The sequence below is a fragment of the Ochotona curzoniae genome, unplaced genomic scaffold, assembly GCF_017591425.1.
Source record: "Ochotona curzoniae isolate NIBS_2020 unplaced genomic scaffold, NIBS_Ocur_1.0 scaffold_2476, whole genome shotgun sequence".
Lineage (NCBI taxonomy): Eukaryota > Metazoa > Chordata > Mammalia > Lagomorpha > Ochotonidae > Ochotona > Ochotona curzoniae.
The window spans coordinates 6364784-6392711 of NW_024467095.1; the positions used below are offsets into that span (position 1 = coordinate 6364784).

The 27928-nt window shown below is 44.1% G+C and overlaps 1 protein-coding gene across 1 annotated transcript in view; it reads left to right on the plus strand.

Annotated features, from left to right (window-relative positions):
* The first annotated feature begins 588 nt into the window (after positions 1 to 588).
* Positions 589 to 27928, plus strand: part of CTTNBP2 (cortactin binding protein 2) — a 114442-nt gene continuing 87102 nt past the window's right edge. The window contains exons 1-2 of the mRNA XM_041002162.1: positions 589 to 695; positions 14697 to 14804. Coding sequence (XP_040858096.1) covers positions 615 to 695; positions 14697 to 14804 — 189 coding nt within the window. The 5' untranslated portion in view covers positions 589 to 614. The remainder of the gene's footprint in view (positions 696 to 14696; positions 14805 to 27928) is intronic.

A 27928-nucleotide genomic window follows, 5' to 3' on the forward strand; every position in this document is an offset into this window, starting at 1 on the left:
GAAGACAATTCAGACCCAGGGTCCATGAACAAACCGTGGGCCCCCTCCTCACCCTTTGGGAAAAGGCAGTTGTTACAGAAAGGTTAGGGAAGTGGGGGCAGGCAGAGCCCAAGAAAGCAGGATAAATTGTTTCCATAAGGGAGTTGATGGTTTGGGGAAGAGGGCAGAGTCAATAGTGGCATAAAGCAAAGCCAGGTACAGCTATACCAGAAGCACAGGGAACCCTAGAAGGCAAGTGGCATCGTAGTATCCCAGCGGTGGGATGGACAGAAACCTAGCGAAGGCTTCTCCAGATCCTAAGAGGGAATTCCAATCCAGGAGGCCTCATGTTTAATCCGATCTGTGCCCAGCTGGCTCGGTGTGGCTTTGCCAGGCTCCACAGTGGCGCTAGCTTCCCCTGGTCTCTCCAGGGGCCTGTGGGTGATTAGCAGCACCCAGTCCCTGGGAAGGCGGGCACGGGCCCGCGGGGCGGGGCTGTTGCTGCGGAGGGAGGAGGAGCCGCTCAGTGCCTGGACAGCAGTGGGTTAAGCGCCGCCTGCGCCGCTCTGCGCCGAGGGGGCTGAGCCGGGAGCCAGAGGCTCCGAGCTCGCATTCGGATCCGCTAAAGCAGGAAGATGGCGACGGAAGGCGCGAGCTGCGAGCCCGACTTGCTCCATGCCCCGGAGGATGCGGCGGAGGCCGCGTCAGAGGCGGCGGTAACCGAGCTGGCGGGCGGGCGGGCGGGCATGGGGACAGTGTAGACGTGGCCCGTGCTGGGGAGCCCTGGGTGAACCCAGCCTCTGAGGGCACCCCCCGAACCTGGGAGGTTCCTTGAGCCTGGGCCCTCGAGGTGGCCCTGCCGGGGGGTGTCCCTTCTCGGGATGTGCCTCCCCTAAGGTGCTTGCAGGTCCAGGAACAAGTGTCAGACGGATGCGGTAGCCTCCTGTGCTGGGGCGCGTCCCTCTGGCTCCTTAGGAGCCCTGCTGGCTGCAGCCTGAGTCTCAGGACTCCCTGGTCGCCTCCCCTGTGACCCTTTCGCCCACTTAATGTGCCGTGCTTACTTTGAGTCGGGGTGGAAGCACCCCCATTCCATTGTCCCCTTCACACTGCGCGCTGCTGAGCGCGTGGCTCCTGGGTGCCTGGCACCGCTCGATGTCCCCGCGGGAGCAGCGAGGACGAGACGGTGGCTGCCTAGCAGGTGTGGGGATGCCCATTGTGTGTGTTCCTGTGCCGGCCCGAGGCACCTTGGGGGTGGCCTTTTGCCAAGCTGTGGGCTCAGTGCCAGCTCTTTGGGTCCTATCTGCCCCTTCGCGGGGTGGTGTCAGCCGCAGCTGGTGATTGGGGGGCAGGGAGTGGTCGTCCTCTCGAGGGGAATCCGAAGGTATCTTTAAGCTTTTGAACAGTGACTCATACCTGGTACTCACTTTGGCGCTTACATAGTCGTGCTCACAGACCCTCATCCTTTTGGTGGGTTCCAGCACTTACCTATGTGAAGACTGCACCCACATTTCTTGGGTGTGAACGTGGTTAGGGTTTGGAGAGCTGCTTCGCAGGAGTTGCAAGGTTCTACAAAGACAGATCGGAGAGTACCTCCCAGTCTTGGCCCAACCCAGCTGCTCCCAAAGATTTGGCGTGGGATGGAGGGAGCTGGGTAGGACGCCCCGGGTGCTTCCTCCCACTACCTGAACACCAGAGACTGGGTCAGGACTCCAGGAGCCTGCGCCACAGCTTTCAGTTCCCCCACCCCCCAACACACCTCTGGAATTAGGGCTTTCTGGAAAGGGAGAGGAAAGATGTGGCCGAATAGCCGTGGGGCCACAGAAAGAAGTCCGGAGGAGCGCGCAAGGAAAGCTGCTGGCCTCCACTTAGGAAACCCGCGAGTTTCCAGATTGAAACTTTGGGGAAGAAATGGAAGGAAAATGAAGGCTTTTGGAAGATTTCAAGGGAAGCCTGTCCGCTTGTAAACCGGGTTCGTGTTTCTGAGGTCCCTTAAGGAGTCTAGGCTGTTAGGGCAACAAGCCTCTCTAGGAAGTGGGAAGGATTCGGTGCGGCTTCCTCTGGCGGCGAGGGCTAGGTGAAAGGCGAGAGGGAGAGAGTGGGGCTGTGTGTGTGTTTCTCATTCCCCAGGAGGGTTGGATTTGTTTATTGACTCTAAGAATGCCCAGTCAATACTTTAATCACCCGACAATTAAACCAAACAAATAGCTGCTGTCTGGACTGTAGGGAAGATTTCTTTTGGCTGTAATCAAAACCTTTGGTTCTGGGGAGATTTTATTTTATTTTACTTCATTTTATGTTAACAAGGTCAGTGTTTTTGTTTGTTTTTTCTCCTTTGCTACTTAGCATTTTCTGGCGTCTGATTTTCACTGCTGCCGGAAGGGGATTTGAACATTTCACCCTTGTTAGAATAGCCAGAAGAAAAGGAAATCCACACAAATGAATCTCCTTTGTGATTTCCATTAAAAACTAGATGAGTGAAAGATTATTTGCTTTTTTTCCCCCCAAATGACTTGATTTTAAATAAAATTTTGATTTCTTTTTTCTTTTGTGCCATAGACTGATTTTAAAGAGACTCAATGAGATTGGTCGAAATTGGTCCTTCTCTAGTGATGACAACTCTTAGGCATGGTCACACAATTTGTGCTTTGTCAACTGAGGATAATTTTCAGTGAGCAATTCTGTTTGGCGCTGCAGATTTATTTTTGTTTCAAATTGGTTTACACATTGTGTGTTTTTATATATACATTGGGCAGCCATGAGCCAATGAGACCTCCGAAGAGGTAGGCTATTTTAGAAAGTGCGTGTTTTCTCTAAGTTCTGACTATTTAGATTGTTGCTTAGAAACACGTTCGATTTATAGTTTTCAGTTGAATATCCTCCTCAGCGGGGTGTTTTTGGTTTAGTTTGTGATCCTTGTTCTTAGCCGTTGAAATCCTGAAAGCATCCCAAGTGTGGAGCTGGCTAACCACTACATTATTCAGTAAGATCGTATTAATAGTCTTTGCTGCTGTGAATCATGTCGGGAGACCTGGGTTATTTTGAGTGCCTCAGCCAAATGTGGTGATTTTTATAGGCCATATTGCTAGTTCTACTCCAAAAATAACTCCTAATGCATCAGGCAGTATGGAAAACAGAGATCTTCCTGCTTTTTTTTTTTTTTGTCAAAGAGTTCAGGAGCTGGAGGAAAATGGCAGATCTTTTTTGAGCTATATTTGGGAAGCCAACCAGCGTTCTTGCCATTCTGAGCTTTTCTGGAGGAGCTAATACACGATAAAGTAGGTGTGAATGTTGTTGTCATGGTGATAGTGACAAGGAAAAACTTAAGACTGAGGATTTTGTGGGAAATGCACAACATGGATGTTAACATCTGGCACGGACATTTTGTTCAGGTGACAGTGTTCAATGGAGCGAGAAGCAAAAGAACCTTGTTAGTCAAAATTTTACTAAACTTTCTTCAAACTTAGGAAGGTAGGTATGGAATATGGACAGCTTGACAGTATTTTTTTTTTTTTTTTAGGGGGAACGGAACTGCTCACTTAGATGGATCCATCAAGAGTAGCATCCTTGTTGCCCCTATCTAACTCTCATTTGGGGAACTGATCCTCTGAGGAATTAAAGTATGCACAGTGGGGCTCTGAGAGACACTGTGGATTTACATTGAAATTATGACACAGAAAAACCCAGGAAAGCATTCCTGGTGGAAAGATCTGAGAATGTTGCACCGAAGCCAGGCCTCTGCCCTGGGTCCCGTGACAGAGGAGCAGGGCACAGCCGTTGGCCAGCTGGGAGGAGCCACGCATGGGCAGCCCTGAGAGGTGGCTCACAGCTTTTGCAACTGAGTGTTGAGGTTTTCCATTTTACTTTCAACTATGAGCTTCAGAAAATGAGCTTAACAGTGGAAGAAGCTTGAATATTCCCCATATGTTACAATGTAATTGCTTTTCATGTGATTTTTTTTTTTTCCCAGTCTTTTTCTCTTTTATCGGGCCTATGTTTCTGCTTTCCCCTGATGTCTTGACTGTGGTTGGTGTTGATTGTTATGTCTCTTATCAGAGCATTTTTGTTTCAAGAAAAGCCTTTACCCTCTCGGTGACTGAATGCTTGCCAGCTGTTTGTGTCCTCTGTTTGAAGATGCTGTCCAGCCGTGGCACTCAGGTGGCCACTTAGGAAAGCCTGCTCTTGAACACATGGACACAAGGCCACATGTGGAAGAGAGCGGCCACCTCCTTTCAGGAGAGTTGTGCCAGCTTTGTTGGTAAAGAGAAAAGAAAAACAGCTTAGCACAATGCCTGGCGCATGGGGAGTATTCCGAAGCTATTTACTGAATGAAAGAAATAAGAGCTCGCCAAGAGGTTGTGCCATAATACTTGTAATAGGTAACACTGACTAATTAGAAGATGTACTTGTGTGTTCTCAGAGTGTAATGAAAGTCGCCTGTGATTTGTAATCATCAACCCGATAGACATTACAGACCTGGTATCCAAAAGATGATGCTGGTTTGTTTTTTTTAATTTTCAATTTTCATTTTGTCCCTTTCTAAGTTACATGTCTCAACGTTATCTCAGATACTTGCTCTGTTCTGTTTAGAATTTAATTTCTAACATTGTTAGTTTTCTTTTTAGATTTCTTTGTCAAAATGATGGCTGAAACTGGGGATGCCTTGGTGGTAAGATGGTGTTTTCTATTCTGAATTTGTCCAATTCAGTGAAAGCTACATCACCCTTAAGATGCTGGAAGGAATGAGTGATTCAGGCTCAAAGAACAAATGCAAGAAAGTTTGGAGACAGGAAAGGGAATAAAGATTGGGAAGGAAATAAGGCAAGATTTTAGAATAGTTTGTAACTGCACAGAATATGGGAGAATTCATCATTTTATTTTGCTTTCATTTATTTAAAAGGGATGGGATGACAGACAGGGAAAGGAAGGGTGAGTGAGGGAGAGAGGGGGAGAGTGATGGAGGGAGATGTGCCCATTTGTTGGATCATTTTTCAGATGTCCACAACAACCAGGGCTGGGCCAGGCCAAAGCCAGTAGCCAGGAACTCCACTGAGGCCCCACATGTAGATGGCCAAGACCCAAGAACTTCAGCAATCATTGTGACTCCTTGGGGCATGAACAGGAAGCTGGGTTTGGAAGCCAAGCTGGGACTTCATTCCAAGGACCCCAATATGACGCTTAAGTGTCCAAAGTAGTGGCTTAACCCACTGCACCCCAGCCCCTCTAGAATGAAGCTTAAATGTGTCCAGGATAGAGCATTTCCTTTCCACCCCCCAAACCTTATCTGTTGGAGCTCCTTTGCAAGACATGTGTGACTTGCAAAAGGAAACTTGTCTTTTTCTTTGCTTGAAGAAATGCAAAACAGGGGCCTGGCAGGGTAGACAGCTGCTGAAGTCCACACCTTGCACACACCCGGATCCCATATGGGCACCAGTTCTAATCCCAGCAGCCCCGCTTCCAATCCAGCTCCCTGCTTGTGGCCTGGAAAAGCAGTTGAGGATGGTTCAAATCTCTGGGACCCTGCACACACATGAGACCCAGAAGAGGCTCCGGGCTGTTGGCTTCAGATCGGCACAGCTCTGGCCATTGCAGCTGCTTGGAGTGAATCAATGGATGGAAGATCTTCTCTGTGTATCTGACTTTGCAATAAAAAGAAATAAATCTTAGAAAAACAATGCAAGATTCTGATGATATTGAATAGTATAGGGTATTTTAAAGTTTATTACAAAAAGGTTAAGCAAAAATGAGGTTACTATGATCACATTACTTTTAGATCATATTACTAATGCTATAGAGATTGCATCATTCATATAGAAATTCTCATTTCGTAGTAAGGGTTGTTCTGTTCAATAAATTTTTAGTAGAAAATTGCTTAGGTTGAGGATTAACTTTAATGATTATTGTAGTAAATACAAATTAACATTGCCATGTAGAACAGGTTTTATTCTTCTCTTGCACTGAAAAGCAACAAGATGGTTCCAAAGGCCAGTGTGAGTGCTTCTACGGAAGGGCTTTGGCACTGCACAGATATCATTTAGCCTCCCATGGTCTCACTGCTTCATTTGCAAGCCAGCTTGCTGACATTTGCCACTTTAATCAAGTCTGTTTCCTTCAAGGCATCAGAAGCTTCCAGTGGACAGTATATCTATCTAGACACCTGCTTGCACGTAGACTTGGTCCAGGATCATGCTGGGACAATGAGAGGCTGCAAAGCTGAGCTGGGATGGCAACTTCTTCTCTGAAGAAGAGATGGCAAAGTAGGGCAGGCTTGGGATTAGGGTGTGATCGCCATCCACTGCTACCCTTGATGGAGCCACTTCTCTGCTCTTCACACAGCTTTCTCTAAGTTAAAATTAGTTACAGCCCTGACCAGGTTTCCTTCCTGACATTGTTCCTGTGTCGCTATTACCTCCTCCCAGGGCACTAAGCCGCTGGTCCTGCAGGAAGGACTCCCACCAGGCAGCCCAAGTGTATGGTGGGCCCCACGTTTCATGCACTGTTCTAGCCATGCACTCATGTGATTCAAAATGATTTTTGAACCAAGGAGTGAATGATTAGTTACTTAGCTACCCCAAGTGCGGGCTTGCATTTTGTGTCTAAGAAAACCTCGTAAGCAGACGTTTTTGGAGCCCGTTTCTCTGCTGCCCACTAGGAGTGCTTAGTATCAAAGTGGGAGGGACAACCTTATTAGGTGAAATTGTGTGAAGCTGTAATATTCTGATGTCCTCACATGTCCAGTGGGTATGAGGAAATAGCACGTAGAAACAATACACCTAGTATCGGGAGGAAAGGCTTATGGCAGGGTTTGACTAACTGACATGTGAAGGAGTGGGAGCCAACTCCAAGAGTGTCAGAGAGGTGCAAGCTATGACGCAGCCAAGCCTCTGTTTGCCACACTGGAGTCCCACACCGCAGCACCAGACGGTCTCCTGCTGCTTTGCTTCTGATTCAGCTCACTGCTAATGGGCCTCAGAAGGCGCTGGAAGCATGGTCTAAGTGCTTGGGTGCATACAAAGAAGGCATGGATGGAATTCCAGGCTCCTGGCTTCTGGGCCAGTCCCTGGTATTGTGGTTATTTGGGAAGAGAATCGGTAGATAAGTCTATTTCCCTGCTCTCTGTTTCTGCTTCTCTAGCTTTCAAATAAATGAAACTTGGCTTTTCAAAAGCCCAAGTTGAAGAATGAGGATGCTGGAGTCTAGTGATGTGCTGAAAAAAAGATGGGTTTCAGGTGGACAAACGGGGAAGAGATTTCATAAGAGCAGGATCAGAGCTGTGCAAGGCTGTTGCCAAAATGCTCTTTCAGGCAGAGCGGGGAAAATGGAGGAGGATCTCCCGAAAACTGGCAGTTTGGGAAATTTAAAGCTAACTTGGAGGCCTGAGAGGCAAATTTTATTTTATTTTTATTTTTAATAAGGAAAGGTAGATTTAGAAAGAACTTTCATCTGCTGGCTCACTTGCTGATTGGCCACAATGGCTGGAGCTAAGCTGATCCAAAGCCAACAGCTTCCTCTGGGTCTCCCACGCGGGTGCAGGGTCCCAGGGTTTTGGGCCATCCTCCACTGCTTCCCCAGGTCATCAGTAAGGAGCTGGGTGGGAAGTGGAGCAGCTGGGACACAAACTGGTGCCCAATTGGGATCCTGGCCCATTCAAGGCGAGGACTTTAGCTACTGAACCATTGTACCTGCCACATATAGTTTATTTAATGATCTTTATAAAATTGGGCTGATTTTAGGACTCTAGGAAGTTTGCTTTAATTTTTTCCATTTGATTAGCCTGCAAACTTTGGTCTGCTTGAAATGTGAAGATGAGTCTCATTGCTTTCTCTTGTCCGTAGACCTTCTTCATCCCAAGGCATGAATCTCGCCTACATTGGAAGTCGTAAATGAATTAATTATTAGCACACACTCTTAAACCAGGAAGAAAATACATTTTCTCTGTCTTTTGAGGACAGAGGCAAAACCAGTTTTTCTCAAGTTGTTCATGATGGTTTTTAGGCTCGGGGACTGACCTGAATTTCCTTGGTGTGGTGATCTAGCTACCCTAATGGTATATGAAACTGGGGCATCTGGGGCTGCAGACCTTAGCTATCGCTGCCGCCAGCAGCCTCATTTCCCTGATGAGAAACCTCTGAATGCTGCAGATGGATCGGTTCATCCTTGCTTGCCAGCTGTCTGTAACTGTGTCTCCCTCCCTGCTCACCGTCCAGTCCAGCTGTTCTCAGTGCTGTGTTGCCCTCCCTAGTAGTGCAAGATTAGCACCAACTACTGGATTTTAAACTGGAAGAAATGCTTGTTTTTCCAACTGGTGGGAAGAGCCAAAGTGAGTGTCTCACTGTGTGATTGGTTACCAGATTTTTGAGCCAGCAGCCCTGGCGTGAGTGAGGTGTCTGAGCAAGTACCTGGAGGCCACGGCTGCTGCTGTGGCTCAACTGGTACTCCCGAAGGCTTTGACCCTGCCAATCTCCAGATAAATCCAGCACCTTAGAATTCGTATGGGGAGAGGGAGAGGGCCTTGGCGAATTTGGTGTTGGTTGCTTTTGTTCAGTTCTAATAACTTAAGATGATTTTATTCCAGTCTCTCTAGCACATAATACGTATATCATAAAGGAAATGTCAGATTTGTTGTGTTGCAAAGGTGGTGCTGTCTTCGTCTCATGAGAAGCAACTGGGCTAATATAAGTTGTTCGGCTTGAGTTTCAAACGAGACATTCAAGAAGCTCTTTGTCAGGGCAGGTGTGTTGTCTGGCTGTTAAGGCATCTGACGGAGTTCAAGTCGCCTCTGTCTCCCAACTCCAGCTGCTTACTAGTGCAGACCTGAGGAGGCAGCCAGGATGTCTCAGGCAGCCATGATGGCTCAGGCAACTGGGTTCCTGGCACCTGCATGGGAGATCTGGATCGAGGTTCCTGCTCCTGGGTGGCGTTAGCCACAGCTAAGTCTAATGTGGGCATTTACGACAATGTTTCCTAGCAGTATAGTACTGTTCCTAGGAAATGTAACAGGTGAAGAGTGGCCTCGGAAGATAAAGATCAAAGAAATTTGTGTGTGTGTGTGTGTGCATGCTGTGTTTTTTGTTTTTGTTTGTTTGTTTTTTGGTAAGTATTTACTTTCATTTAATATGACAGGTGGAGAGACAGCTAATAAAAGGATGTTTCCTCTCCTGGTTTGCTCCATGTGCCCACATCAGAGCTGGGCCAGTCTAGGTCAAGAGTCCAGGACTCCCAGGGGTTTGCCACCAGGTGGCAGGAACTTGAGCCCTTACTGGCTACCTCCTGGGGTGCCCCTGAGCAGGAAACAGAGGACCCAGTGATCAAACCAGATGCCTTGCTATGCGAGATGTGTGTCCCAAGTGGCCACTGAACCACTACACTAAATGTGTTGGAGTTCGTTTATATCAGTAAGAGTTAAGAATTGAATTTCTTATTTTCTAGTTTGGAAAAACAAATGCAGTAATAAAACTTAGCCTGAGAACATGTCTGTTTAAAGTTTTCATAGTTTGGTTTTTTTTGAAGGAGGTCATGTTTTTCATGAGAGCCCAGGTGAAAATCTCACTTATTTTTTTGAGTACTAATATATCTGTCCCATACCAATTTTTGAAAATTAGAGCATAAAGGTAACCTTTTATAAATATTACAAGATTTAAATTCTTTTCTATTAAACCAAATAACATTACTCATTTTTTTCCTGCATCTAAGTTCTTTTGTACCTTACATGCATCAGAAACACCACATCATATTAAAGGAAAATTAAGTTTTATAGTCAAACTTTGGGTTCTGTTTTTTTTTCTAAAAATACCAAAGTTCTTTGTTTATAAAACACCTGGAATCATAAACATGTTTTCATGTATTTTCACTTTGTGTTGCCAGAATTAGGGAATGGAAACATCAGGTATTAGAGATTGGAAAAACTTAAATATCATGTTATTTTTTTGCTAATGCAGACCAATGATTTGTGGCATTTTAGTAAAGCTGTATGGGAGAGGGCAGAAGAGACACATACTGTTGAAAATAACAGGGTTGGACATTGGTTCTGTTGGTGATAACCACATCCTAAACTGAAGTACTTGCAGTGGATATCAGGGTCCGGCTCTTGACTGCCGCTTCTGCTAGTGCAGACCCTTGGGGCAGTGGTGGTGGTTCTGTGTTCCTGCCTGTTGTATAGAAAACCTCATGGACTTCCTTTCCTCTGGCTTTGGGCTGATCCGTCTCCTACCATAGTGGGTATGTGAGGAGCAAATGAGTAGATGGGAACTCCAATGAAATAAATAAAAACTTTAAAAAAAAATACAGAACATTGTAGTGTAAGGGTTTTTTTTTGTAGCAATCTTTGTGATATGATCTGCACTTTAACAAGAACCCTTGTAACTTTTTAAAATGAATTTTCCTTGTCAACAATGATGTATAGAAAAGAAGCAGAGCTGGTTGCAAATCAGTTGGTGATGCTGGTACGGATGGAAGCAGGGCAAGCTCTCCTGACTCAGGCATGAATCAGAGTCTTGGCAACGTCATTTATAATTTACTAGTTTCTGAAAGCCGAGTGCTTTGCCTATGAAGCTGCAAGAAAACAAGGACAATCCAATATACAATTAATTAAAATCTTCAGTATAACCAGCAGCAGCATTAATAAAACAGGGCCCTCAAAAGTACCTAAGCATGGCAGCTTGCTCTCCCATCTCGGTGGGAAAAGCCAGGATGAAAGAGTCTGTCTTTCATCATCGTCAATAAACAGTTTACTGGACTCGGACTTGCACTGGTGGATTTTCAAAGAAATAGACTCACAACGAGTGTCCCCTCCTCCTTCCTGCAGAGGACATCTGGGTTAATAATAACAATCGCCTGTCTTTATCATGCACTTAACTCCGTTTATATGTTTGCGTTCGATCATCGCAAGACATCTGCAAGGAACATGTGAAGATTTCCATTAGAGATGGGAGAGAAGCAAGAGTAATGTTTCTTAGCATGAGGATCTTGCTGAACACACACAGCCTCTGCTTCATCCAAGGAGCCCAGGAGTTTTGGAGTTGGGAGGAGGGCAACAGATTTGCCTTTATTATTTATTTATTTGTTTTACTTGAGAAGAGGTTAGTTCCATCCACTGGTTCACTGCCTAAATGACTGCAACTGCAGGAGCTGGACTGATCAGTAGCCAAACTTCTTCTAAGTTTCCATATGGATCCAGTGGTCCAAAGACTTGGGCGAACCTTCACCTCTTTCACAGGCCATACACAAGAAAGTGCATCAAAAGTGGAGCAGCCAGGACGTGGGACATGGATGCCAGAATTGCAGACAGAGGCTTAACTTCATATGCCACTATACCGTCTCCAATAGTTTTCTTTTTAAAAAGTTGCCCTGATTCACTTACAACAGATTTATTTACCTTTATTGGAAAGGCAGATTTACAGAGAAAGATCTGCTGGGTTACTTCCCCAAGTAGCTGCAATGGCTGGAGCTAAACTGATCCAAAGCCAGGAGTTTCCTGTCAATGTCCCAGTTGGGTGCAAGGCCCCAAGGCTTTGGGACATCTGCTGCTGCTTTCCCGGGGCAGAAGCAGGGAGCTGGATGGGAAGTAGAGCAGCCGGACAGAAATGGTTGTCCACATGTGATCCCGGCATGTGCAAGGTGAGGATTTAGCCACTAGGCTGTTAACACTGGCCCAATTTTTTTTTAAAGAATTATTTATTTGAAAGACATAGCATAGATTGGAAAAGCATAGATTGTTTATCTGCTCATCCACTCCCAACATGACCACAATGCCAGGGCTGTGCCAGGCTAAAGCCGGGTTACAGGCATCCAGAACCTGGGCATTTTCTGCTGCTTTCCTGGGCACATTTGCAAGGAGCTGAGTTAGAAATGAAGTAGCTGTGGCTGAAACTGATGCTCGTATATAGGATGCAAGAGTGGGCTTGACTTGCTGTGCCACAATGCCAGGCCCCACCCTACTTCCTCCCCATTCCCCCTTTTAAAAAAATTGTTTCCTGGAGATTCTTACATGTGCTGAAGTTGGAGCACAATCAAATTCTGAGACTTGACCTGAGTAGTATGTGGTGGGAACAGAATCTGAGCCCTGGATTTTGGATTTTTCCCTCTATCTTGGATGCATCTGATTTCTCTTCCAAGTAGGGACTTCCCAGAACTATAAATACTTTAGGTCATTTTGAGATTGTTCTTTTCTCAATTTTCATTCTAAGTCTCTACTTTGCACTCACTGCTCTGTCTAGCAGTGAAGTCAAAAACAGATTTTTAAGACCTTTTTTAAAATAAAATTTCAGATTTCCTGAGCTCTGATCTCTTTGCCCTAGTACATCTCTTTCTGGAAGTGTCCTTTTAACCAGGGCAGGGCATGCCTTGTGAAAAACCCTGACATGAGGATGCTGTGTTGTCTTTAATGTGCTGTCAGGGAGAGCATAGCCCTGGATATGTCAACCCTAAACCAGTTCTTCGGGCCTGGCGGCGTGGCCTAGCAGCTAAAGTCCTCGCCTTGAATGTGCCAGGATCCCATATGGGTGCCGGTTCTAATCCCGGCTGCTCCACTTCCCATCTAGCTCCCTGCTTGTGGCCTGGGAAAGCAGTCAAGGACAGCCCAAAGCCTTGGGACCCTGCACCCGTGTGGGAGACCTGGAAGAGGTTCCTGGTTCCTGGCTTCGGATCAGCACAGCACTGGCCATTGCACTCACTTGGGGAGTGAATCATCGGACGAAAGATCTTCCTGTCTGTCTCTCCTCCTCTCTGTATATCTGACTTTGTAATAAGAATAAATAAATCTTTAAAAAAAATAAACAGTTCTTCCTGGCTCATGAGCAGCACTGTTCCATCTGAACTTCAAGATCCTAAGAACACTGGGACTGTACAGCTGCAGGGTGCTGGCAGGGCCCACTCCTGGGGTGTCCTCCTGTGTCCTGGTTGTACCCTGCACTGGTGACATAATCCAGGCACATTGTTTGACTGGTTTGAGTAGTGGTTTACGTTGTTCTATGCTGAGATAGTTTTATAGGTTAGGGGTTCTTCCCTCTCCCCCCACCCCCGCCTCCCTCTGTTTCCCCCACCTGCCATTTTCCTTTTAATTGTCATGGTAGTATTGTCCTTTAGTAATATGTGTAAGTATCACTTCCTGCTGTTTGAATGGATCATGGCTTGTAGGCGAAGGTAGAAAATCTAGTATCATGCTGTATATTTACACAATTCAGTGCAAGTCCTCCTTTTATTTGGGAGTAGAGATGCCTACTGCAATGTATCTTTACTCTCCAGTATGCTAGTCTCCACTTTATTGTTCATCTATGAGAACATACGATGTGCTTGATTACCTATATTTAGTTATTTTGTACTTTGCATAAAGGCTGAGTGGTGGTTTCTTTAACTAAAAAACAGATGCCAACATCATGTAGGTTTAACTTGGCTTTTTTGAGAATGCTTTGGAAACTATCGGGAGCTACGCTGGGATGTACCAAGGAGCAGCTTCTGGGATTGCTAGCACGGAGACAGAGTGGGGGAGTTCACATCTCTATGGTGGTCACTGGGTTGGCTGGACAGATCTCTAGCCAAAGGGAAGAGCCAGGTGTGTGCTATGGAAGGAGCTCCAGCCTTGGATTTTCCTGATCCAAGCTGTGAGCCTTGAACCTTTCTCAGCCTTTTCTGTGAGGTGTGTGGCGGAAGGACTCACTGGGAAAAGTTGTGGTGAAGGCCAAGGTTGATGCTGAAGACCAGACAGCTGTCAGTGGCATCTCTGTGGCATTGTGTGGGGTCACCCAGGACAGGAGGGTGGAGGAGAGGGCGAGGTTGGGAGTGCTTCGGGTAAGGGATTAAGGACCCTTGGCACTCTGGCCTTGACATCTTCATTTCGGAAATGCTCATGAACTCCAGCCTCAGGTCTCTGTCCCACTGTCCAGGATTTCAGGAAACCACAGAGGTGTCGCCTAAAGTTCTTTCAGGAGGTACATATAGCCAGAATGCCAATACTTATACCTGACCATGTGTCCATGCCGTGTGTGCGCGCGTGCGTGCATGGTGACTGTAGTGGTAAGTGGGGCCAGCAGGTGGAAAATTATGTTTTGTCTGAACAGGCAGCTGTCACTTTGCTCTGCAGACTCTAGCTCATAGAGGAATCTGACTCGGGGGTTACCCGCTCATCTGACTTTTGAAGACAAGCCAAGGATCTGGATTTCTTTGGCTGACATCTTTAGAGTATCCCAATGTTGGCCGAATGTGGGGTGGGGGGGAACCCCTTGCGGCTCAAATACTACCCATCTGTGGACCAGATTTGGCTGGCGGCTGGTGGCCTATGCTGCCAAGTGTTCCGTGGAGCATGACTGTTATGATTGGAAGTCATGAAATTTATAATAACCTCCCGGGAGCCTTGGTGTTAGGCCCTTCTAGGAATACCTCTGTGTGTTCTCAGCTCCCCTGGAAATGTCTCCTCAATGTATACCAGCCCTGTTTGCCTGCAGACTCCAGCAACTTTGCATGTGTGCTTTAGAGGAGTTGTGAATGCAGGTGTGTAGGCAAACTGTATCTCACAGATTCCAGCAGACTGGCTCTGGGGGTCACGCCTCCTCACCCAGAATGGCAGGGCATGGTGCTGTTCTGCTGTGGAACAGGCTCAAATGCCCCTTAGATGTAAGGAGTTCCTGGAAAGAAAATATATACTCTTCCCTTGTGGACCTTTAGGTGGTGTGTGTGTCTTTCTTAGGAACAGTGTTTTCATTGCCTTTTAAAAATTTCTCCTGCAGAAAAAGGAGTTTGATGTGGACAACCTCAGCAAGTCAGAGCTGCGGATGCTGCTCAGTGTGATGGAAGGTGAACTGGAGGCCAGAGACCTCGTCATCGAAGCCCTGCGGGTAAGGAACTGCTACGCCAGATCTCACTGCTGTGTGGCGCTCTTCCTTCTTAAAAAAATTTTTTTTTTTCAAATATCTGGTTGCAAAGCTTCCTTAATTTCAGGATCAAATCCATTTTAAATTTCCGCTTAGACAAGCAGGTGTCTCCCAGGAGCCTTGATGTTTGGTCATTGAGAGGATGTCAGGTTTTTTGTCAGATTTTTGAGAAGTGAGTCAGAGGATGGAAAGTTCCTCTGTTAATCTCCATCTCTCAGCTTTTCAAATAAATGAAATAGATATTTGTTTTTACAAAAGGAAAACTCTTAACAAAAATATAGCTAAGGGCAGGTGTTGGACACACTGGGGGAAAGTCACCATTTAAATTTATGAAGTGTTCAGTATTGTAACAGAATATTCAAGGCATTTATATTGTATTGAGGAGAGATTTTATCAATAAAAATATTGATAAAGTGAATTGCATAAACTGCTTAACTGAAATAACTTGATCTCATTTGAAATAGTTTGAAAAAGGGGGAAATCAAGTAACACAAACGAGCAGTAAATCATTAAAAAGGAGGAGTTCTAAAAGCTTGATGTAGAATATTAACTGACATAATCTCATGTTTATATTCCAACTAAGTCCCAGGAAGAATACTTTGCAGTTTAATAGGGGATATGTTCTGGGAGAAGTGAATGTTTTCAGAAAACCAAAAGGAATACAGAGCTTTTTAAATTGAATGCAACTGAATTTTCAAAATTTATTACATAGTGTATTTAAGACCAGCAATCGTAAGCTACACGTTCACATTTTCACCTCTGTTTTTCTCTTGCTGTTGGTTTGCTTCTTGGTATGTTAGTCAAAGGGAGACAGAGTTTAGATAATGGGAATGTTAAATTATGAAATTTTTAAAATCGATTGTATGTCTCAGCCTACATTCTACAGGGCCCAGCATGCTGTCATAGAAATGAGTTTGTCTAAATACTATGTCCTTGAAGCAATGAATTCCTTTGGCATTTACCTTGAGATTACTTCTATGCCTTCTTTCCCCTTTGAGACTGTGTGACTAACAATGGGCTGTATGCTTTTTGTACATGCCTACTTTTAAGGCAGAGAGACAGAGGTCCCATTCTGATTCACTCCCCAAAAACCTGCAGTAGTAGGAGCTGAGCCAGGCTGGAAGTCAAGCATCTGGACCTAAATCTGAGCCTCCCATTTGCGTGGCAGGGATCCAGGCACCGAAGCTATTCCCATGTCATCCTGGGATATGCATCATTGGGAAGCTGGAATTGGTGTTGGGACTTGAAGCCAAGCCCTCTGGTGTACATGTAAATGTCCCAAGTGACCTATTCCTAACACCCAAGCTGACTGTTGAGTATGTTTAAGACATGGCAATTCTTCCTCTGACCTTAATATATGGTGACTGAACAGTCCGGGCTTCAGTTATTGACAGTGAAAATGTTGAAAATTAGCCAGTCTATCATTTCTCAGGTAAAATGCACTCACAGCGCTAGGGACATAGGGATGTATACATGAGAGAATGGCCTTGTACAGGAAATTGTCAGAGACCCAAGGCACAATAGGTTAAGTAAGTTTCTTTCATGCAACATTTTGCAGCTAAGTGCTCCCAGCTGGAGTGGCAGCACTGTGCCAAGTGGGGAGACAAAACTGCCCCATCTTTAGAAACACTGCTTTAAAGGAATTCTAGTCAAGCAATGTGACTTGTCTTAAAAGCAGCAATCCTGAACACATCACCTAATGAAATAGTGATTTTTCTTGTAAAGTATTCCTCCCTTCAGAGTTACAACGTAATCTGGAAATGCCCACTTAAAATGTTTGCTTTTGAAAGACTAGGTGAAAAAAGTCTCCATCCGTTGGTCCAATTGCATGTGACATGAAAGTCAAGGTGAGGCTGAAGCCAAGAGCGAGGAGCGCCATCCAGGTCTCACATGGTTCTGTTAGGATCCTGAGTGGGCCATCAGTTGCTGCACAAGAGTTGCTTTAGTGCCACAACACACACCCTTTGAATATACCATTTTAACAAATTTAGCAAACATTTCTAAACATACGATTTATGTTACTATGAGTGTGCAAATTGACCTTGTGGGATAGGTGTTTGGTATAAGGCTTAAGATGTTGCTTGTGAGGCCAGCATTGTGGGATGAATCTGTTAAGCTGCCACCTGCAATGCAAGAATCCTATATCAGAGTGTTAGAGTCTGCTGCTCTACTGTTGATGCAGCTCACTGCTAAAATATGAAAGCAGCAGAAGATGGTCCCAGTGCTTGGGTCCCTAAAACCCATGTGGAGTTTCAGGCTCCTGGCTTTGGCCTGGCCCGGACTGGTGCAGTCATTTGCAGGAGTGTATAAGCAGATGGAAAACTTTGTCCCAGTCACTCTGCTTTAAAAAAAAAGATTTTTTAAATTGCCCATATTTCAAATGGGAATGCCTGGCGTTTTGTCCTATTTCTAATTCCAGTTTCCTGCTAGTATCTACCCTGGGAGCAGATGACAGCCGAAGTATTTGGGTCCCTGCCACATATCTTGGAAGCCCAGCTCGAGTTCCTGGCTCCTCGATTGAGCATGACACAGCCCCAACTGTTGGGGGCATTTGGGGGAGTAAATTGGAAGATAAAAGGCTCTGTCTCTTTCATTTTGCCTTTCAAACAAAAAAAAAAAATTTTTTAATGTGTAGTTTCTTAGGCATAATGTAAGTGCCTTATAAAGATTCCCTTCTGGTTACATGGTTCAGTGCTGGCATGTTTAGGAAGAACTAAAGCAATTTCTGAATACAATGTTGCTCCCAGTCTGGTTTGTAAAATAGCTATGGCTGAACTCAAGAGTTTGTGAGTGTTCTCATGTGTTGGTTACCTGCTAACTACAAATGAAAGAGTAATGATCTGGCATTTTACTGGTTCCAGCTAAGTGAAATCTGCAACCCTTTGTAGTTCCAAATTCTACGATTTCAGGGCAGTGGATTGACCAAAGCAGACTCTATTTGTGTTGTTCAGTTTAGTGAGTGAATGAATGAATTTGCTGAGCAGGGCTGAATTCATGAAAGCACACAGTAATTTTGGTTCCCCTCCCTGTCTGCTGAGATCATGCTTTTGTCTGCATCTATAGAAAGCAAGAAGAATGTTGATCAGACTGTTATTTCCACAAGCAAATCAGTTTTTGTAAAATACAGATAACTGAGTTTAAACAGCAGAGGCTGTTGTCCAGCTGGACAAATATTGCAACTGCCAATCTCTGACAAACTTAGCCCATCATTAAAGGAAAAAAAATAGAAAAGTACATGTCACAATAGTGGTTAGTTATTACAAAGTGATCATGGGAATGTCATGAGAGCAAAGTGTTTATTAAATAGACCAGACGTGGTAATAAACACCAGAAGTCAATAAGCAGCACTTTCTTGTGCATATAGATAGATAGATCAGTATGTTATCAGAATGTCTGCCATGAACACAAACTAACAATGAAGCCTTTGAAGTTCCACAATGTACCATTTATCCACATTCACTGCAGGGTAGAATCAGATATAAACAGGGTGCAACCAGGAGTATGTTTTTGTATATTTTGAAGATCATCTCAAATGTGGGATATGGTAGTCCAATTGATAGTTTTTTGTGGAACTCCTTAAGATACAAAAATATAGGGCTTCATTATAAGGCATCTTACTGTTTTTAGCACTTCCTTTCTTAACATATCATATCTAGAATTTTTCTTACCATGTTCATGATTAATTTTATATCTGTTTTAAAATGTATTTTTATTGGAAAGGCAGATCAGATTTATGGAGAGAAGGAAAAACAAAGATCTTCCATCCCCAAGTGGTTCACTAACAGACAGAGCTGAGCTGATCCCAAGCCACAAGCCAGGAGTTTCTTCCAGATCTCCCATATGGGTACAGGGTGTCAAGGCTTTGGGCTGTCCTCTGCTGCTTTCCCAGGCCACAGGCAGGGAACTGTATGGAAGGTAGAGCAGCCAGGACACAAACTGGCACCCATATGGGATCTGGATGCGTGCAAGGCGAGGTTTTAGTTATTGGACTATTGTTCCAGGTCCTAATTTTATATCTTGATTATAAGGAGAAATAAGGGATGAGCATTGTGGTACAGCAGATTAAGTGGTCATTTGGGTTTGAGTTCTGTCTCAACTTTCCATCCAGCTTCCTGCTGATGTGTGCCAGCGTAAGTATCAGTTGGTGATTCCATTACTTGGCTTCCTGCCACCTACACGGCAGAGACATGTTTGGAGTTCCTGGCTGTGGCTGGCCCAGCTGTGATGGTTGCAATCATTTGGAGAGTGAGCATTGGATGAAAGATCTTTTTCCTCTCTCTCTGATCTACCATTCAGATAAAGTAGAAACATGGCTCTGAAGCCACTCTGAAAATTGTACTTTTCTTCTGCAAGAAATCAGAGCAAGAGAGAATGGCACCAGATTAGATACGGAGACAGGCCAGGGCCAGACAGTGAAGGGCACAGCTGGGTTGGATTTTAACCTCCCATCCAGTGGGCAGCTTTTGTACACATGGATGGGTACAAAATAGAAAAAAAGCCCGTAGTCTGAATTTTTTGAAATACTATTTCTAAAATCTGTTAAAAAAAAAAGTGTGGGGGGGGGGTCAACATTGTGGTGCAGAAGCTTCAGACATTGTGTGTATCATGTGAAGTGAGTTTCCTCTAGGTTTCTAGGTTGCGTATAGTAGGGTCTTGTGTTTTTTGTTTTTATTTTGTTTTGTTTTGTTTTCAGCCAATTTACACATTTGGATAATTTAATCCACACACTTGAGGTTAATATTGAAAAATAAGAACTCCTGTCATTTTGTTGGTTGGATATTGATTACATCTGCTGTGTTAGTTTGACTCTATTACGTGTTTTCCCGATATTTACTTCTAATGTAGAAATGCCTTCAGGAGTTTTTACAGTTGGTCTGATGGTGATAAATTCTATTTTGTTTGAGAAATACATTATTTGTCTTTCACTTTTGAAGGATAGTTTCCCTGGCTATAGTACTCTTGGTTGGAAGTTTTTCCTGCAAGACTGTAAATAAACCACCCAGTCTGCTTGGGCCTGTAGGGTTTCTGTACAAAGCCTGCTGTCAATCTAATTTCTAACTGGACATTTCTCTCACTGTCTTTAGGGTTTTTCCCCTTGCTCTTAACTTATGATTTCTCTAATATGCCTTGCAGAAGTTCTTAATTGAGCAAGTCTTTTTTTTTGAGTTTTTTTTTTTTTATATTTGGATACATATTTCTTTAAAGACTTGAAGTTTTCGATTACTGCTTCATTTGTTGGGTTTTTGATGTGTTTTTTCCTCCTAACTTTAAGTATCTCTATGAAATGAGTATTTGTTAGCTTGGTGGTATACTTTATGGTACACAGTCTTCCTTTGTTTTTTTTAATTCTTTCCTACTTATTTTTATATAGATTATTTCAAAAGTCTTGTCTTCCATATCATTTTCCCCTAGCTGGTCTTTTCTGCTGTTGAAACTCTTAATTGTACTTTTCATTTCATTGAAGTTTTTAGATCAAATTTCCATTCTTTTTAATAATTGCTATCTTTATTGAATTATTCATTTCATCTGTTTTTCCTCATTTCTCTAAATTGTCTATTCTCTTATATTTCACTGATATGCTTTAACGTTAGGAATTCTTTTTCAGGCATTTTATATATTCAGACCAGAATCTATTTCTGAGTACTACTGTGTTTCCTGGCTTCTTTATCCTTTATTCCTATGTTGACATCCACGTTTCTGGTAGAAGAGTTCCTTTTTTGCTTAGATGGAATATGAGGTGTCCCTTTGGTTGTAGATTTCTTTCTTTTTGGGTGAGTACACAAACAGAACTTCTGTGTGCTTTCTTGAATGATAATTGGTGTCAGCAGGGTCCAGAAAAGCCACAGTTTCTCTGTTGCAGTTTATGCAAGTGATAGTATAAGTTTGAAATGGACATAAGCTGCCACAGATGTTTCTTTAGTCTCCTGGGAGTCAGGTATCAATCCCACCAGCCGCTTTATGGCTGCAGTTTTGGTTCTACGAGACACAGAGGGGAACATTTCATTGTCTCACCCTACAAACTGGAGTGATGTTTTTGCCACCGATAATTGTGGTCCCCAGACTGTGTGTTTTGCATAGAACTTTTTCTAAGTACTGCTGTGAGGTGTGACTAATGCTGGGGTTTATAACGCCAGAGACTATTTCCTAGCACTTGTAGATGTGCAGGGGAACTTACTCAGTTCCAAGGACTGAATACAAAGCAATACTGAGGATTGTGCACTGGCAGGAGCCTTGGAATGCAAGTCGTTTCTTACATAGATCCCACAGGATATGTTTTAATGACTCTGAGGAATACAGTGCGAATGGCCACCACCCCCAAGCTGCAGGAGACAGGGAGAGTCCTCACCTTAGGTCTCTCTGTTTGAGTGCTGAGTTTATCCAGGGATTAGCAGTTAGAAGCATGAAACACAAGTAGGTGAGTGCACGTTACCTTAGGGATTATAGCCTTAGCAGCAGTCGTCTGGATGGTGCAGAAGGGACTGCTGCTAATTCTCACACAGCATGCAAAGAGACGTCTACTCAGGCCTTCCAGTGCTCTGTGGTCAGAACTACTGGAGGGGTTCCTCAGTTTGGGATTTTGTCTGGGCTGCTGCTCCTGGCAACTAGCCACAGGAAGTCATGGGGCACTCCTGCAGAAGGCATGGAGCAAGTGTAGCCTCCGGGCTTGTCCCGAACACCTATAGCTACAGGATCTTAGGGGCCTGATTGCTGCTCTACAAAGTGCCCTTGTTTCCTGAGGCTTCTGGTAGTGAGGGAGCTGTGTGCTTAAGACAGGTCATGTTGACCACCTCATCAAGAGCTTGGATCTGGTATTTTGGGGCTGGAAAGAAGCAGTGTGGCTTGCTTCCTTGGAGTGAAGCAGTCTCTTCAACTTCAGTTGGAATTGTGCTACAGTTAGGGATGCCCCCACTAGCGGTCAGAGTCATAAGACTTTTTGCTTACAAGATGGCGTGCTCCTGCAGAGGGGCTTGGAAAGGAGCTATTAAATGGTGGTAGCAGGTGTACGTTTTGTTCCGCTCTGCTGGCCGTAGAGTCTCGGTGCTCTTTGCAGATCTTTCCACTTTGTTATTGGTTTTTGCTCAGTGGTCCTCAGTGCTGGTATTGTTCTATAGAGACAGAATCCTGCTGAGATGGGGTCTCCCTCCCAGTGTGCCGGGGTAGGAGCGGCAGCAGCTCTGTGCTTGGTTTCTTCTGTGTTTGTTGTTCCCTCACTTCTTCATGGGAGCATTCCCTTGGACATTCTTCTGGAAGTACAGATCTTCCGTCATTCTGAAATGAGACAGATGCAGATCCTCTCTCAGTAAATTTTGTCTTTTAGTTCTTTTTTCATGAGCTTTTTTTTTATGCCCCCTCCTAATGAAGTCAGTGCAGTGTTTTGGTTCTCAGTAAAGGCTGACTCTCACCCAGTTGTGAGGAGCAGACCACCCATGTAATGTTGTCCAGGCATTGACACCAAGCTGTCTTTAATTATTTGCTGAAAATATACTTGAAGACAGCAATTTCCCCTCCCTGAAGTCTGGATTTCCACATGAATGACATCATGCCAGACACAACATTAGTAGTCTTTGAGGTAGCTTGCTTTCTTTTTTTTTTTTTTAAGGTTTACTTATTTTTATAAGTAAAAAGAGAGAAGGAGAAACAGAAATATCATCCATCCACTGATTCACTCCCCAAATGACTGCATCTGCTGGGACTGAGCTAATTCAAAGCCAGGATCCAGAAGCTTCTTCCATGTCTCACATCTGGGTGTAGGGTCCCAAGGCTTTAAGCCATTCTCTACTGCTTTCCCAAGCCACAAGCAGGGAGCTGGATAGGAAGTAGAGCAGCAGGACACAAACCAGTACCTATATGGGATCTTAGCACATGCAAAGCAAGGATTTTAGCTTCCAGGCAATCACATCAGGCTCTGGGGTAGCTTTTGAAGTGCCTGGGCAGGTTTGGGCATTTGGTGCAACTCTGAAGTCACTGTTTCGAATTCCCTGATCCCATGTCTGAGAGCCTTGTTCATGCCCCAGTTATTTTAGTTTTGCTCTAGTGTAACTCAGTTTTTTGCTAATGTGAACCCTGCGAGGTAGCAGGTGATGGCTCAGTGATTGGGGTATTACCACCCTGATGGGAGGCCCAGATTGATGAGTTCCTGGCTTCAGCCTGGTTCAGCCCTGGCTGTTGTGGACATTCGGGGAGCTAATGAACCAACAGATGGAAGATCCCTGTTTTTCTCACAACTTGCAAAAGCATAAGAGTAGAACTCAACTGCTCAAGTAAGAGGGTGCACTGTGAGAACCAGAGCTGGTCTGCCATTTGCCTTCACAGCAAGCCTAAGGTAAGCCAAGAAATACAGTCATGTGAAATCAAATGGACATTGTGGCTGTTCAAACAATATGCTGCAGAAAGCCAGGATCAGCACCTCAGTGACTGTTGGGTGGGATCCTGGCAGTTCATTGTAAGGACCTGGAGGAAGAAAAGTGATTCCCACATATTTGTCCAACAACATTTTCAAAGGTGAAACTATCCCTTCCAGTCAGGGCTGAGGAATTTTGAACACTTTCTGACGTATTAGAGATAGAAATTTTGGCCTTCTTAATTTTTTAAGGGGACTTTAAAAAAATATTTGAAAGACTCACAGAAAGAGGAAGGAGGGAAAGAATGAACAAGGGGAAAGAAGAGAGAAATCTTCCGTCAATTGGTTTACCTCCCCAATGACCACAATGGCAAGGGACAAAGTCAGGAGCTTCTTGCAGGTCTTCCACGTGGGTGCCCAAGCACTTGGCTCATCTTCCACTGCTTTCCACAAGTCATTCTTATCTGAATCAGAAGAAGAGTTGCCAGGACTTGACTGACCCTGGTACTCACATGGCTTGCTGTGTTCTAGGCAGTGGCTTTACTATGTCACAGTGAAGGTGACTTTCTCAGTGACTAAGAATGATTAATGAAACTTAGACGTGTGAATTGCTTTGTGCGACTAAGTTCTCTAGCTTGCCAATATTTCCCCCACATCTTCATATCTAGGCAACTGCCTCTTTACTGCGTTTAAATCTGTCAATATGGGGTGGCATTATTTTCAACTTCAACTTGAATACTTCTGTTTACAGCCATTCCTGTCCACAGCAGTCTCAAAGTGAAGGAAAAGGGAGTGAGGTGTTTCCAGCTTTTCCAACTGAAGCTGTTTGTTTCCTACCACCTACTCTTGCTACCCTTTGGTGGTGCATTAGAAGTGTTCAACCCAGGACGAGACAAGTGTCATTCCATTTGGTGTGTGTGTTGCCGAAACCCTGACACTTGAGGTGGAGGGGGATATGGCATGGGACCTCCTGGGGTTGGATTGTTGTATGCTAGACACTTCCTGTGCTTCATCTCCTATCACCCCTATGAGATTTCTTGAGATCTATGATGGCACCGACTTTAGGAGAAGCAGGAGCTCAGTGAGTATAAGCCACTTCAAGTCTGGATCCTTACCTTAGCCTCTGCCTCAAAGACAACATTGACAAAAATAAGTATTTTTTTTTAAGATTAAATGTCATCTTTCACACATCCTTATTTTAATTTAAATGCTGCAGATTTGTAGTTCATTTCATTTTAAATTTTTAAATTTGTGTTGGTAAGACAGATTTACAGAGAAGGAGAAACTAAGAGAAGAATCTTTTGTCTGCTAGTTTACTACCCAAGTGGCCATAATGGTTAGAGCCAAGAACCAAGAGCTTCTTCCAGATCTCCCACACAGGTGCAGGGTCCCAAGGCTTTGGGCCATCTTCCGCTGCTTTCCTAGGACACAAGTAGGGAGCTGAATGGGAAGTAGAGCAGCCAGGACAGGAACCAGCATTCATATGGGATTCAGGAGCAGGTAGGGCAAGGACTTTAGCCACTGAGCCATCATGCTGGGCCCAATCATCAGTTTTAAACATCAAAAGTTGCATGGAGATTGAAGCTACATGGGGATTTTTAGTGTTCCGTGTTTAATCACTCATTTACTGCTCCCTTTCAATTGATTGTGGGTACTTGAAAGTACATATGTCAGCACTTGTAAGATTGTTAGTGAATGCAGTTATAATTTAGAAAAGCCTCATTGATATTTTGCATTTCCTTACCATCATGAATTACTATGGCATAAATGCCTCTTCAGTTTGCTGTGTTCCAGCAAAAGGAGAATATACTGCATGTGTGTGAATGCGGTGTGACCCAGTGTGCTGTAACACAGGATGGGCACTTCTGAAATGCATAGTTTGTGATTGCTGAGGAGCCATTGTGGTCTCCAGGCCATCTCCTCTCATGATTTTATCATTATCAATTATCTCTTACGGTTCTTTGTTTTACCAATTGGTCAGCTAGTTTTTCTGTGTGTAACTGGAAGAAAAAATGGCAGTTAGTAAAGAGTTGTTAAAGTAATGTGGTTTGGTTTCCACAAGAGTGTTGTGTGCACTTCCTTGATGTTGTACAATCCTTTGATTTTTTTTTTTTGTTCTCTTTTCCACTCAATAGTTATTGCAGTGACCTTGTAGAGATGGATTTCATAAGCCAGGATAATGAGTGAGGTGTTGCCATTGAAAAATTCAGTGTTTTAAATAACTGGTGTGTTCAAATGTAGATGGATTGTTGACCTTGTAAAAAAAAGTTCATGTTTCCATTCACAAAGCCGTAATTAAGAGAATTTGGTTTTACTAGAGGATTCAAAATAAACCTTCAGATAATCCCTGTACAAGACCTTAGAGTTAAGTGATTCTGATGCTTTGAGTGACTGGGGACAAGATTTTCTGGCTTTCTCAAAGGCACACACAGAGCTTTCTGCAACAACAAGCAGACCTTGCCAGTTGAGGTGAAAAGCCACCTGCTGTCTTCTCTGCTTGGCCCTAGCACAGGCTCCATGTGTTTTTGTGCCTGTTTGCAAGTTGGGATTAAGAGTTTTGTAGCACTGTAGGGAATGGCAGAGCAGTTGGTGGTAGTGCTATAGAAACCGCTCATGGATACTGCTGATTGGCTAAACAAATGACTATTTCAGATGGTTGAAAATTGAGGATCACAGGAGGTTCTGGGATAGGAAAAAGATTAAAAATAGTGTTGAAGGGAGATTGTGTGAGCCACCTTTGGAATTAGATTGACAGAATAAGGGAGAGGTGGGATCTGAGGAAAAAATTACTCTTGACATTTATTATAGTATTGTTTTATTAGGCTCTTAATTCTAGGTGGCGTATCTAAATATAGGTGCTATATGGGGGAATAAGGGAGAGAATAAAAAAAACTTCTTTGGCATAACAACATATTAGCTTCAACTTAAGACAGCAAGAGCTACTCCTGTAGCCATCTCAGACATAGCATTGATGTCCCATGATGTGAACGCATCCTGCAGTAACTGGGAGTCGGCCGCAGTTCTGCAAGATGGTCATTCAGGAAAAGAACAGTTTACACATCCTATTCATGGCACACTGAGGTCGTGTGCCACAACTGATGCGATATTTTTCTAAGACCTGTTGTGGAAGATGGTGTAGAAAAACATGGTCAAAAGTACTGAAAACCTGGTAAATATTTTTAATGTAGTTAATAAAGAAAATAACCATGTCTTTCTGGACTGGTGTTTGCTTACAGGAGTTTTAGTACATTTTGTGTCTTGCAGTTGCAAAGTGACTTCTTTATGGAAGTTCTGCCCTCTCATCCTCTCTGTCCTTGTGTGTAGAAAGTGACTTGGATTTTTGCTTTCCAAAACCTGTATCAGTATCCCTTGCTATTTCTCCTTCCTTGAGTTGCTTGGACTCACAAAGTTGTTTTGCACCAATGACTTTAAAGAGGAGGTGTTTATTATTTTTTTTTAAGCTCTGTTTGTATTTGGTGATGCCCCACCTCCTGGGGGTTCTGGCACACATTGGGAGGTTAAATGAGGACTATTTTTCTTGGATGAAGTGAATTCTTTCTCAGGCAGTGTTGTGTTTACTTGCAAAAAGACGTCCCCTAGGAGGATTTTCCCTTAGAAATGGCTACACTTTGTGGTGAACACTGTTTTAGGCCCTGACCTGTGATCATCTCTGCTAGACAGTAGACATCTTGAGGAAGAAGGCAATGCAGTGACGCAAGGCATTCATTTTCCATGTGTGGTTTGAAAGCCATAGCATCTGCCTCACCTGGAAACTTGGTACACATACAAGGAGTGTCTGTCCTCCCTACCAACTGCCTACCATGCCCTGGGAAGGTGTCACAGTTCCTCCTCTAGATGTATCTGATAAGACCTAGTCATCTGAAGGCTGGGCATTAACAAGAGGGTTTGTAGGCACTTAATGTCTGTTGGGTCCTAGGGCTGGAAAGGCTTTCTACCCAGTAAGCTGGATGGCCAGGATGTTGGTGGCCAATGCTGGTTCTACTTCTGAAGCAGGCTGGTTAAGCAAAAGACAGCCAGTGACTCAGCCTTACTTGCCCAAAAGCCATGGGGCAGGTCTGAATGACTTGGCCTGGTTAGGTTCATAAAGAAAGCTGTGGAAATAGCTCAGAGGGAGCATTCTTGAATTGTTGGAATAAAAAATACATGAATTATTAAGACATTGAGAACTGTATCCACTTAATGCCATTATTGCTAATGTAATCACATTTATTAACTTATACCCCTAATGGTTTTATACAGGATTTGAAGCAACTTAGAAGAATAATAGAGCAAAATGTTAAAATGTAAATATAAATAAGGAACTAGAATAATGGAATAATGGCTTAGAATCATAAGGCCTTTTCTTCAAGCAGAATCTTAACTGAAGCCAAGAGGGAAGAATGGTGGGGTGCAAGCTGGGACCAGCATTATGGTGTAGTGGATTAACCTCCCCGTGAGCTCTTATCACTCACACAAGACACCTGTATGAGGCTGTAGACTCCAAGCTTCAGCCTTGCCCTGCCCTGGCTGTTGTCAGCATTTAGGAGGATGAGCCAATGGATAGAAGATTTCTGACTCTCTTACTCTGCTTTTCAAGTAGATTTTTAAAAAGTAAATAAAATAGAACATTATGGTGTAGCAGGCCAAGCCCCCTGTCTGTGGCTTCAGTATCCCAGGTGGGCACCAGTTCCTGTGCCAGCTGCTCCACTTCCAATCCAGTACTCTGCCTATGGTCTGGAAAAGTAGC